The 12,963-nt window shown below is 36.9% G+C and overlaps 1 protein-coding gene across 1 annotated transcript in view; it reads right to left on the bottom strand.

Moving 5' to 3' along the window:
• Positions 1-6,174, bottom strand: part of LOC108678034 (homeotic protein spalt-major) — a 30,433-nt gene extending 24,259 nt beyond the window's left edge. The window contains exon 1 of the mRNA XM_018166369.2: positions 5,474-6,174. Coding sequence (XP_018021858.1) covers positions 5,474-5,615 — 142 coding nt within the window. The 5' untranslated portion in view covers positions 5,616-6,174. The remainder of the gene's footprint in view (positions 1-5,473) is intronic.
• Between the last annotated feature and the right edge of the window lie 6,789 nt (positions 6,175-12,963).

Here is a 12,963-nt window from a genome sequence, read left to right as displayed (position 1 = left end):
GACAGTGGTGAGTGGAACTGCAGTTAACTAATAATGCTATATTATATTCTTTTATACGTTTCATATTCGTTTATACGTATATAAACTATATTATTTTATACGTATATAAATTATATTAGTTTATACGTATATAAACTATATTCGTTTATACGTATATAAACTATATTCGTTCATACATATGTAAACTTTATTAGTTTATACGTATATAATTTATATACGTTTATACGTATATAAACTATATTCTTTTTCCTTCGTTCATATAATACGAAATCTTCATGAATTCTTCTGTCACGGCAAATAATTTATTATACTTAATTGAGAAACACTTCAAAGTTACATTTAATTAATTTTCTGTAAATATATTATACTTCACTGGCAATTACATCTTTATTGAAGATTTTAATATTCATTGGCATTCAAACGATGACTTGGAAGACAAGAAACGAAAAATACATGCGTATTTTCGAGCTTCTATTTGGCATTTATTGATGTCAATGTGTTTTGATGACACAATATGAAGCTAAATAACGAATAATAGTAGAATAAATAACTATGACGTGGGTATAGTGACAATTATAACTCGTCAGCAACACATATATATTTGGTAAAACCTAATATATATATAAAATAAACTTCTAATTTCAAATTATTATTTGTAGAAGATGCATCATTAATTTTTATATAATTAATTATAAGCGTTGTAACAATTCTACAACGATTAAAATACTTAGCAAGGCAAACTAGTGATTCTTCCTCCGTCTTCTGTTTGAGATATCGCTGGAAATTCACCCAGGTATATATGCTGTTATATGTCGCATAGCGCCATATTACATAATTCTGAATACCGCGTATTTAATACAAGCGAATTCGACATTTATACCAATTGCCAAGAAAAAAGTGGATGTTTGCGGAACACAAAATATTCATTTCGTTTATCAATTGTTTAACATTACGCAGTATATCTCAAGATCTTTGGATAATCTGAGGGGCAGTGTACGATAGTAAATCTGAGAAGCAGTGTAAGTTAGTCAAACTGAGGGGCAGTAAAAGTTAGTCAATCTGAGGGCATTGTAAGTTAGTCAATCTGAGGGTCAGTGTAAGTTAGTCAATCTTACGGCCAGTGTGTGTTATGCAGTGTTAGGATCAGTGTCCATAACGGTCAAATGATACGGGATCAACGGTCAGGAAAGAACGATAACGGCCGAGGAAGAACAAAGGCCCAGTGGTTAAAGTTCAGAGTACCAAGATTGGAGCCGAGAGGTGCGGGTTCGATCTGGCGCTAGAGATCGAGAAACTGGCGCTACTCTCTGTGCGCCAGTTTCTGGTCAGAATCGGCGAGGAGGCCGGGCGGTTATAAGCACAGCAGATTAATTGGAGAAGTGAGTTGCGTGTTCGAGACCGCCCAAATATGTGAATGCTCTGAAAAAACCTCGGCAGCTCTACTGCCTAATAACCGCTGAAACTGTTATTATTATACGTTATTATTAATGACGGCCGGATAGATCAATGACGGTCGAGGTAGAGCAATGACGGCCGGATAGATCAATGACGGCCGAGGTAGAGCAATGACGGCCGAGGTAGAGCAATGACGGCCGAGGTAGAACAGCGGTAATGGGTTGGCAGGCTGCCAGAGGCACTCGAGCTTCACCCTCACCCTGCTACCCTCACTCCGCTACCCTCACCCTGCTACCCTCACTCCGCTACCCTCACCCTGCTACCCTCACTCCGCTACCCTCACTCCACTACCCCCACTACCTCCACTCCGCTACCCTCACTCCGCTACCCTCACCCAGTTCCCATAGAGGCGGCGGCCCAATTGACCAGCACCGGCCACTGACGTGGGGCGCGGGCGGCGGCTGAACAACGTTTGTTTTTCTGAGGTTCTACGGCATTTTCCTCGCTACTGGTGCATATAACCCACGTAACATATCTGGCCACTTACTGGCCGCCAGTAGCGCTGGCCACTTACTGGCCACCAGTATCACTGGCCACTTAATGGCAGCCAGAATTACTGGCCACTTACTGGCTGCCAGTAGCGCTGGCCACTTTCTGGCTCCCAGAATTACTGGCCACTTACTGGCTGCCAGTAGCGCTGGCCACTTACTGGCCGCCAGAATCACAGGCCACCAATTGGACGTCAATATCACTGGCCGTCACTGTCACTGTCTACTGGCCGCCAGTATCACTATAGAGGTCAGCATCACTGGCCACTCACTGACCGCCTGCATTATCTTTTATTGTCCGCGATTCAGTTTAAGATGACAAGATTTTCCTGAAGTTAGTTTAGTTGGTATTGTGCTCATTACAGAAAGTGTGTAATTAATAATTACCTTCTTTATTTTTACGAGTAATACCGGCGGATTTACGTTCCAGTTTTGCGTTCATGAGTCTTTTATTGCGTTTAGATCATAGATGAAATATAGAGTGTGATTAAAATATAGATTGTTATTCAAATATAGATTGTTATTCAAATATAGAGTGTGACTCAAATTTAGAGTTTGATTCATCATCATCGGATCGGGATCTTCAAGTTTCCATTTACGAGGAGGTTAACATGTGAATTTTATTCCGTGGTAAAACTTTATTTAGCTGAAGAGGAAGCATAAAATTTCATGACGAAATTTCTTTATGAAATTTTGATACTTTATGGATATAATATCTGTCAATTTTTTTGATGGAAAGGGAGTGAAAGAATTTAGAAATTGTATGTATTTCTGCAATTTAAATGTATGCAAAATGTTTGATGCTTCTGATATACAAACATATTGTCCATAATTTAACTAGGCTAATATAATATATGTAATAATATAATGTACGGTATGTACTAATTTACTAGCTGCACTAAAAACTATACTAATAAGGTATTTACAGTTATACCAAAATAATAACTTTAGAACAAAATATGGATTCATTACCTCGATTTAAGTTAGTTTGGGCGAACACCTATTATGATTTATTGTATTTTTTTATTAGTATACAATAAATGTAAGCAATATAATATATTATATTAAAAGTATACAATATGTATAATAATTTCGAGTATACATAAATAATTTTCCTAATAATAAAATAGAGTATATAAAAATAAAAGATAATATATTATAACGCTAAATAAAACTATATCTCGTTATAAAATGCAACTAAATCAAACTAAATAAATTCAAGCAAAATAAATAATCTTGTCCTGCAATATTATACACACGTACCACTATTCTTGTTATTACTTTTAACATTGGCTAATGCGCTGAGTTTTAATGTAATAAATTGATGAGACTGGCAATAGTGACTTATAGTCTGAGCTGCTCATGACTTTTCTGAGCCGCACATGTCATTTCTGAGCTACTTATATCATTTGTGAGCCACCATTTCTGAGCCGCCTATCCTATCTGAGCGGCCTATATCATATCTGCATGAGTCACCTATATCATATCTGAGCCACCTATATATTATTATTGAGCCGCCTATCCTATCTGAGCCGCGTATATTATATCTGAGTCACCTATATCATATCTGAGCCATCTATATATCATTTTTGAGCCGCCTATCCTATCTGAGCTGCCTATAATTATTCCTGAGCCACCTATATTATATCTGAGCCACCTATATCATATCTGAGCCTCCTATATCATCAATGAGCCGCCTATATCATTAATGAGCCGCCTATATCATTAATGAGCCGCCTATATCATTAATGAGCCGCCCATATCATTAATGAGCCGCCTTGAGCCGCCTATATCATTAATGAGCCGCCCATATATAACACAGCAAGAAGTGTGCGGCAGATGTTGGAGTGATGTTAGCTTGTATTTTGCTTGACCTTTCGTTAAAGATGCAAAATTTTTGCAGAACACTTAAATATAATTTATTATGAACGTTAATTACAGCTTGAAGTGTAATTCATAGCTTCGGTTCTTAAGTTACTATATGACCAAACATTAATATGAATTATTTTTACGCCCGAATCAATTTGAAAAACTTGACTTGCTTTCGTGGCTTACATCTATGTAGAAAAATATTAATTTCAGTTGAAAAATTACCAAGAAACAAATTTAAGTACTTCAATACATACACATTAAAAACAGGCCGCAAAATTCGTATATATTATTGTAATAAAAGAAATTGTTCTCTTAGACTTTCGCATTAAAAAGTGGCTTTAAACATTCCATTGGTTAGAAAATAGCTGCAGTGTGAGTAACTATATAAACTCTTCCCTGAATGTAAACACCTGAATAAAGGTAATAAAGGTAAAGGTAAATGAATTCCCTAACTAACTAAACAAAAAAAGAAAATATATATATATATATATAAATTCTGTGATGAACCGAGGGGTGAAACAATTTGCTTAAGTCCCGGCCGCTTAATTAATTAAGTCTGTTGAAGTATTACAAAAGAACTATAACTATAATAAATAAATTGATACACAGTATTTGTTCAGGAAAAATTTGGGTTTTTTAAAAAAATTCAGCAAGTGCCGATGGTTATTCACTTGCAACAGGCATATAATTTACCATGAAATAGACTCTATAAATCGCAGACGTAATTTGACCGCCCCTGCCATTAGCTGCTGGCGGCTCATAGACACTCAAGAAAATGTGTGGCTGTGACACGCGTGTGCTAATTTAATCATATTCCCCCAACATTAATATTAGGTAACCTCTCAGCTGCACCTTATAATCATATAATAAAAAAATAATATTAATAGTTCATTTTACATTATATCGTTAATGATAATATGATGTGAATTTATTTGACGATTCGTTCGCTTTTACTTTTTTGTTGAAATTTCGATTTAAGCGAACTATATATAATGATTTAAATACTAAATAAATTATTATATTTTCTGAATAAGACTATATTTACTTAACATGAATGTTATTTAACCTTTTAGGTGCTCCGAATAGTCACAACAATAATATTTTATAATCATTTTCTAACGCTTATGTTGATTTATCGATTGTGTAGTTTAAAAATTTTAGCATCCACATTAACGTCACGTTGCTGAATTAATTGAACATATATAGCGACCAGAGCTTAAGCTATATACATCCATGCATATTCAATTAGTGAAATAATTATCGAAGAATTTTGATAACCTGCGAATTTTGATTTAAATTTTTTGTCGATACATCATGAAAGTTGAGATAAATTTCGCCGTCCTAAGTTTTAAGTGGTTAAGCACTCTTATGTTAGGTCTTATAATTATTATCAGCTCGATAATTTTTTAGTTAATTGCTGTTGTTACATTGATATTGCACGGATGTTTTGTTGCAATGATTATACCATGTTTGAATTGCGAAACTATAAAACTATAACTAAATGAAAAAAATCATGAATAAACTTCAAAACACGTCTGCATGAAACTATAGTCCGTGAAAACTATCTGCACGGCTTAATTACAATTAATTATTTTCAACAATATACATATACTTTTTAATAACAAAAAGATATACACAAAATTTTGATAATTACTCACCGGCACGAATCCTGCATATTTTCGATTTGTCAGGTTTCCTTTTGGCGTTCATTTTAATGATGGAGGACAGGTTTAGGGCTGACGAAGCCATGTCGCCAGCCACGTCTGACGAACGCGAGTCCTCGTCCTGCGATGTCGGCATCACGAAGCGCAGGCAGGTCTTAATATTATTGTGAAATTAATCAGTTGACTGGCAAACCACGATTTTACTATTTATTTACTTATTCCGCTGTGAAATCGATTTAACACCCGATAGCTCCACGAAAAGTTATTTTCAAAATATTGCTGGTGTTCTCGGATCACATATTAATTATGACAATAAAATTTAATTTAATTTTGTTATGTTTACGACACCGGAAATTGATCACACTTATAATTGCACAACCAAGTAGAAGTAAAGCAATCCGCAATGATTTCTGAAGACGAAGTCCTGCAGTCAAAGATCGTTCTGAAGCCGAACAGCGTCTCGCTGTTGTCGGTACATCACTGACACAACAACACCATAACCAAGTTCTTTTTCTTGCCTCACCTAGTAAAAAAATCTTCCTTGTGACTGTCAGTTAGACTTATCATGAAATGAACACCGAAATCATGATGTGTAAGATGATTATGAGTATGAAATCAAGCGCGGAACGATTACGATGTGTAGCGCCGTGAGTGGATGCGACTGAGCTGAGCCTGACGCGCGCGGGCGCAATCGTTGCCAGGTTTGGGGGAACTGCGCGAGCGGCGGCCGACTCTGCGCTCGGACCGCGCGACAAGGAGGAGCCCTCGGCCGATGGGCCGAACAAAGGAGGTGCAAAAGAGCCCCTAGGAGGGGCGTCATCATTATGGGCGTTTCTAGTTTCCACATTTTCTCGGGAGAAGGAAGGAAGGAGGGAAGAGGAGGGAGGTTGTGAAGGACAGGCTAAATTCGATGAAGAACTCTTTGATGGAGAGTACAACATGTATACAGTTTTTACATCGTTCGCCCAACATATGAGCTGCCTTACCCAGGGTTCTATGTCATAGGTTCTGGGCTGCGGGAGCCGACGTGAATCAAGCATCTCCGTCAGGCTGGCGCTGAGTCATTCTGCATATATATTTTTCTATACAATCCTGCGAAGATTATTATAGAAATTGTAGCCAAAAAATTATGCATTCCACTGCTATGTATTTTGAAGCTGCTATCTTTATTCCATCATTTTAGTTAATGAATATTTGAAGATATCAGAAAATGTTACGGTCTGTATATATCGAGTCTCAATAAGTACGGCGGAGCGATCACTGGACTGTGGCGGCAATGTTTTGGTTGGCGGTCATTTGATCGTTTTTCCTGAGTAAGCTTGCGCGATGACCACAAAAACTCGCATCGATTCCTGTGCTTCGCCAGTTCAAATGTGCGCTCGAAATGAGTCTTGTGACTCATCCATCACACTGCTTTAGCACCGTTAGTTAAACAACGAAATTATCCAATAATTTATGAGTAACTAAGACGACCAGTAATTTCACCATTATACATTCATCGCAAACTTGACACGTTTGTTCATTGCTTTCAAATTCTTTCTTAAGTTGGGACTTAAATAAACTACTGATAAAAACTCTACAGGATTACTATAACTCAGGAATAAAGCTATTATTTGTAATAACTTCGAAACATATCTATAATGAGGTAAACTTTAGCCTATTCACTGAACATTTTACGAGACTCGCGCGCGTACATCATAAGGTCAATGTTTGCATAAAATACGCATTTAATCGATAGCCTGACGAGCCCGTATATATCGCTGAACGTCGTCGGTATAAATGGTCGTATATTAGCGAGAAATACACGTATGATTATATCAGCACAACGCGCAGGTTATATACGCATCTAAATATTTCGTCAAAACACTCCATACTATACGCCTGTGTTGACGATATAGAGCATCACGGCTACAGATCACTCCACATTTCACTCCTGACTGCACAAGAATGCTATACTTATATATAATAGTTCTTAAAGATTCCTGGTGTATCATACAGATTCCTAGTGCTGGTCTTACAGATTCCTAGTGGGTTTTACACATTCCTAGTGGATCTTACAGATTCCAGGTGAGTCTTTATATTTGAATAGATTCCTGGTTGGTTTTAAGAATTTCTGGCGTACCGTGCGCATTTTTGGTGGGACCTACGTACCATTCCAGGTGGGGCCTATGCATTCCATTCGGGACGTACGCATTCTGATATGGACATAATCATTCCAGCACAGACGTACGCATTCTATTCAGGACGTACGCATTCTATGTGCGGGACTTACGCATTCCTGAGACAGTGGATCGTCAAAGAGGCGCCCCTCAGCCTTACCCTCATAAGGGCCCTCAACTCGCGACCCTCGTGCGTTATTACGATGTCCAGGCACGGCCAATTGTTGCAATCTGAGTGATTGCCTTTAATTCAACGGTATTTAATTCAACGGTATTATGCAATATCAACTGTAAGTTGCTGGTATTATATGTAAAATCAACATCAAATTTCCCGTATATGAACTTTCATCGGAACTTTTCAACTCTCCTGTATATGAATTTTCATTTATTGTTATTAAAATCGCTATAAAATTATTCTATGAAAGATTATGCAATATCCACTTTAACTCGTTGGTATTGAGAAAAAATCATGCAATCTCAAGTTTAAACTCACAGTAATTATAAAATATCACGCAAAATAAACTCAAACTCGTTGGAATTATGCAGTATTAGGCAATATCAATATTTTATAAAACTCACAGGTGCTCCCATTGGTAGATGGTATTTTATCAAATCATAACCGTATTTCAGAGTGACAGCCAATCAGAGGACTGCAATGAGCGCGGCCATTGTGTTGGATTTTTGATTTTTTAAAATTTAACGAAAAGTGCACATTAAATTGAAGTCGACGTGAAAATACTTTTTAGTTCAGTGTATAAGATTCAATATCTTGATGAAATAGAATGAACGAAGCTGAATTTTGAAGGTGATTGTGAAGATCAAGAAATGCTGACTAAAATATAAACATATCGCCTAATAATGATATTTAATATTTAAAGAAATTTAATAAGGATATATATCCACTATAACGATATTTTATTGAACAATATTTCCATGAACAGCTAATTCCTTTAAAAGTATTTTGCCTAGGAGCGATATATTGCCTATTTCCATTATGAAGATAATCCGAAATCTGTGAAAAAACAATACATTTCTGCCTCATTTGATCAGGGGCTAGTACAATAATTTTAGAGTTAGATAATATTAATGGTCAATAAATTGTGAATAGTTGATTAATATTATCTGTCGTTGCATGTCCCTGATAAAATCCCATAATCATAACTTGTTGAAAACATCTGACCTGATCGAATATCATATGTAGATCTCAAAACATTTTTTCTGTAAAAAAGCTATTTACTTTATTTCGTCCATGAAAGTTTAATTTGGCTTCTTATTGAGAAAAAATTCCAGTTGTGCTTATCATTTGCTAAAATGTCAATATTGTTTCATATAGTGAGCCGAAATTATCAATACGCTGCGCAGTGGGCCAATTAATATATCAATATTGATTCATGATGTGCTAAAAATTTAGCAATATTGTCGGGCAAATTTCAATGATGCTCACATATGTAAGTTGTTTTAATATTATTTAATTATAGTATAGCTCACTGCTGATCTCAACACTATATTGTTGATAAATTTTAATATTGCTTCATAATGTTCAGAAAATTACAATATTGTATCATGAAGGCAATAATCTCTTTAATTTTATCTAATTAAATTATTTGCCATTGATTGCTTCCTTCCCCAGATTATTATTTAATTAATATTATGCAGAGATAAAGCTCATGAGATATCTAGCTTAATTGCTTACCCTCACATTTACCCTCACTTTTCCCCTTGCTCCGCCGTCCCCTCTCTTGGGCAAACTTCAACACGCTTTACCCTCATATCACTGATACAAGCGGTACGAGAGCCCTGTGTGATATTCCGCCTCAGCAATTAAACAGAGGGTCAGTTATCGGCGTGGCATCGGCGAGGCATCGGCGTGGCATCGGCGTGGCATCGGCGTGGCATCGGCGCAACGCCGGCGGCCGACCTGTGCGCGGTTATTTGCATAAGCAGTGTGCGCAAAGCGTGTATGTGTGCATGGATGTTATATATGCGTACAGCGCGTATATGTATGGATATGTTGCGTACCATATTATACATGTTATACGCATACGAGTGTAGTGTGCACGCAAAGCGTGTATGTGTGCATGGATGTTATATATGCGTACAGCGCGTATGTATGGATATGTTGCGTACCATATTATATATGTTATACGCATACGAGTGTAGTGTGCACAAAGCGTGTATGTGTGCATGGATGTTATATGCGTTTAGCGCGTATGTATGGATATGTTGCGTACCATATTATACATGTTATACGCATACGAGTGTAGTGAGCGCACAGCGTGTATGTGTGCATATGGATGTTGTGTGCGTTTAGCGCGTATGTATGAATATCTTGCGTACCATATTATACATGTTATACGCATACGAGTGTAGTGAGCGCACAGCGTGTATGTGTCCGTCAGGCTGGCGCTGAGTCATTCTGCATATATATTTTTCTATACAATCCTGCGAAGATTATTATAGAAATTGTAGCCAAAAAATTATGCATTCCACTGCTATGTATTTTGAAGCTGCTATCTTTATTCCATCATTTTAGTTAATGAATATTTGAAGATATCAGAAAATGTTACGGTCTGTATATATCGAGTCTCAATAAGTACGGCGGAGCGATCACTGGACTGTGGCGGCAATGTTTTGGTTGGCGGTCATTTGATCGTTTTTCCTGAGTAAGCTTGCGCGATGACCACAAAAACTCGCATCGATTCCTGTGCTTCGCCAGTTCAAATGTGCGCTCGAAATGAGTCTTGTGACTCATCCATCACACTGCTTTAGCACCGTTAGTTAAACAACGAAATTATCCAATAATTTATGAGTAACTAAGACGACCAGTAATTTCACCATTATACATTCATCGCAAACTTGACACGTTTGTTCATTGCTTTCAAATTCTTTCTTAAGTTGGGACTTAAATAAACTACTGATAAAAACTCTACAGGATTACTATAACTCAGGAATAAAGCTATTATTTGTAATAACTTCGAAACATATCTATAATGAGGTAAACTTTAGCCTATTCACTGAACATTTTACGAGACTCGCGCGCGTACATCATAAGGTCAATGTTTGCATAAAATACGCATTTAATCGATAGCCTGACGAGCCCGTATATATATATCGTTGAGCGTCGTTGGCATAAATGGACATATATATAGAGCGAGAAATATATATGAGCGAGAAATATATATGACATATATGAGTGAGAAATACGCCTATTTAATTATATCAGCACAACGCGCTGATTATATACGCATCTAAATATTTCGCCAAAGCACTTCGTGCTATACGCCTGTGTTGACGATATATAGAGCATCACGGCTGCAGATCACTCCACATTTCACTCCTGACTGCACAAGAATGCTATACTTATATATAATAGGTGGTGGACGGCTACTTCAAAGTGTCATTGTATTACCGTGCTGCTCCTAGATTGAGAATCATGGTCGCTTTTTAGGCGGCATTTGGTCACAATTATATAGTCAGCTATGCTGGACTAGCGCAGGATGTGTGGCAATAACATTGAAAGTTGAAGGCCAATTTCACTTTTATTTTAACCATGCAATACGTTGAAGTAAATTTAATCTTTGCAATATAATGAAAGTTTTTGATACTTTAAATTTTGATGTAAGCTAACTAATATTTTATTCTACAGAGCAAATATTTTGAAAATGCGTAAGATGTAAGATCGAAATTTTAATTTCCATCGATCCTTTTAATACTTTCATGCAATGTGCAATTATACTGCCTCTGTTACGAATTTCTGGAATTTTTTTTATGTATTTCTGAGTAGACGTACGCATTCCAAGTTGGTCTTAAAGATTCCTGGTGTATCATACAGATTCCTAGTGCTGATTTTACAGATTCCTAGTGGATTTTACGCATTCCTAATGGGTCTTTCAGGTTCCAGGTGGGTCTTTATATTTGAACGGATTCCTGGTGGGCCTTAAGAATTTCTGGCGTTACGTGCGCATTTTTGGTGGGACCTATCATTCCAGGTGGGGCCTACGCATTCCATTCGGGACGTACGCATTCTGATATGGGACATAATCATTCCTGCTAAGACGTTCGCATTCCATTCGGGACGTACGCATTCTGGGACATAATCATTCCTGCACAGACGTGCGTATTCTATTCAGAACCTATATACGCATTCTATGCGGGACTTACGCATTCCTGAGACAGTGGATCGTCAAAGTGGCGCCCCTCAGCCTTACCCTCATAAGGGCCCTCAACTCGCGACCCTCGTGCGTTATTACGATGTTCAGACACGGCCAATTATTGCATCCTGAGTGATTGCCTTTAATTCAACGATATTTAATTCAACGGTATTATGCAATATCAACTGTAAGTTGCTGGTATTATATATGTAAAATCAGCAATATATGTATTATATATGTAAAATCAAAATAAGTCACAGTTATTATAAAATATCACGCAAAATAAACTCAAACTCGTTGGAATTATGCAGTATTAGGCAATATCAATATTTTATAAAACTCACAGGTTTTATAAAATATCAACTTTAACTCTCAGGTTTTATACAATATCAACTTCAACTCGCTGGTATTTAGCGATGTCACGCAATAACAACTTTAACTCACAGGTATAATAAAAAGTCAACATAACTCGTCGGTATTTCGCAATATCAAAGCCCTCACAAGCATTGGAGTGGCCCTCGATTCTGAGGGGAACTTGTTCGTTATTGGCTTTCATAAGACGTCATCATATAATGCGTGGCTGCTATTGGCCCTCTTCATCATAACGCTGAGGCCTGCTATTGGCTGGGCCTCACCGACCCTCCTTCATATTCATAATTTCATAAGCGGGAAGCTCCGAGCTCCCATTGGTAGATGGTATTTTATCAAATCATAACCGTATTTTCGAGTGACAGCCAATCAGAGGACTGCAATGAGCGCGGCCATTGTGTTGGATTTATGATTTTTAAAATTGAACGAAAAAACGCACATTAAATTGAAGTCGACGTGTAAATACTTTTTAGTTCAGTGTGTAAGATTCAATATCTCGATGATTTAAAATGAACGAAGCTAAATTTTGAAGGGGTTTGTCCAGATCAAGAAATGCTGAGTAAAATATAAATATATCCCCAAATAATGATATTTTATAAATAAAGAAATTTCCTAAGGGTGTATTTCCACTATAACGATATTTTTATGGATATTGCCACGAACGGCTAATTCCTTTAAAAAGATATTGCCGAGAGACGATATTTCCATTATAAAGATATTCTGAAGACCGTGAAAAAACGATAGATCCTGGTTTCATTTTATCAGGAGCTATTATCAATAATTTTAGAGTTGGGTTATATAATTG

This window comes from Hyalella azteca, unplaced genomic scaffold (assembly GCF_000764305.2).
Source record: "Hyalella azteca isolate HAZT.00-mixed unplaced genomic scaffold, Hazt_2.0.2 contig925, whole genome shotgun sequence".
In the NCBI taxonomy this organism is placed as follows: Eukaryota; Metazoa; Arthropoda; class Malacostraca; order Amphipoda; family Hyalellidae; genus Hyalella; species Hyalella azteca.
This window is presented reverse-complemented; position numbering and strand designations above follow the sequence as displayed.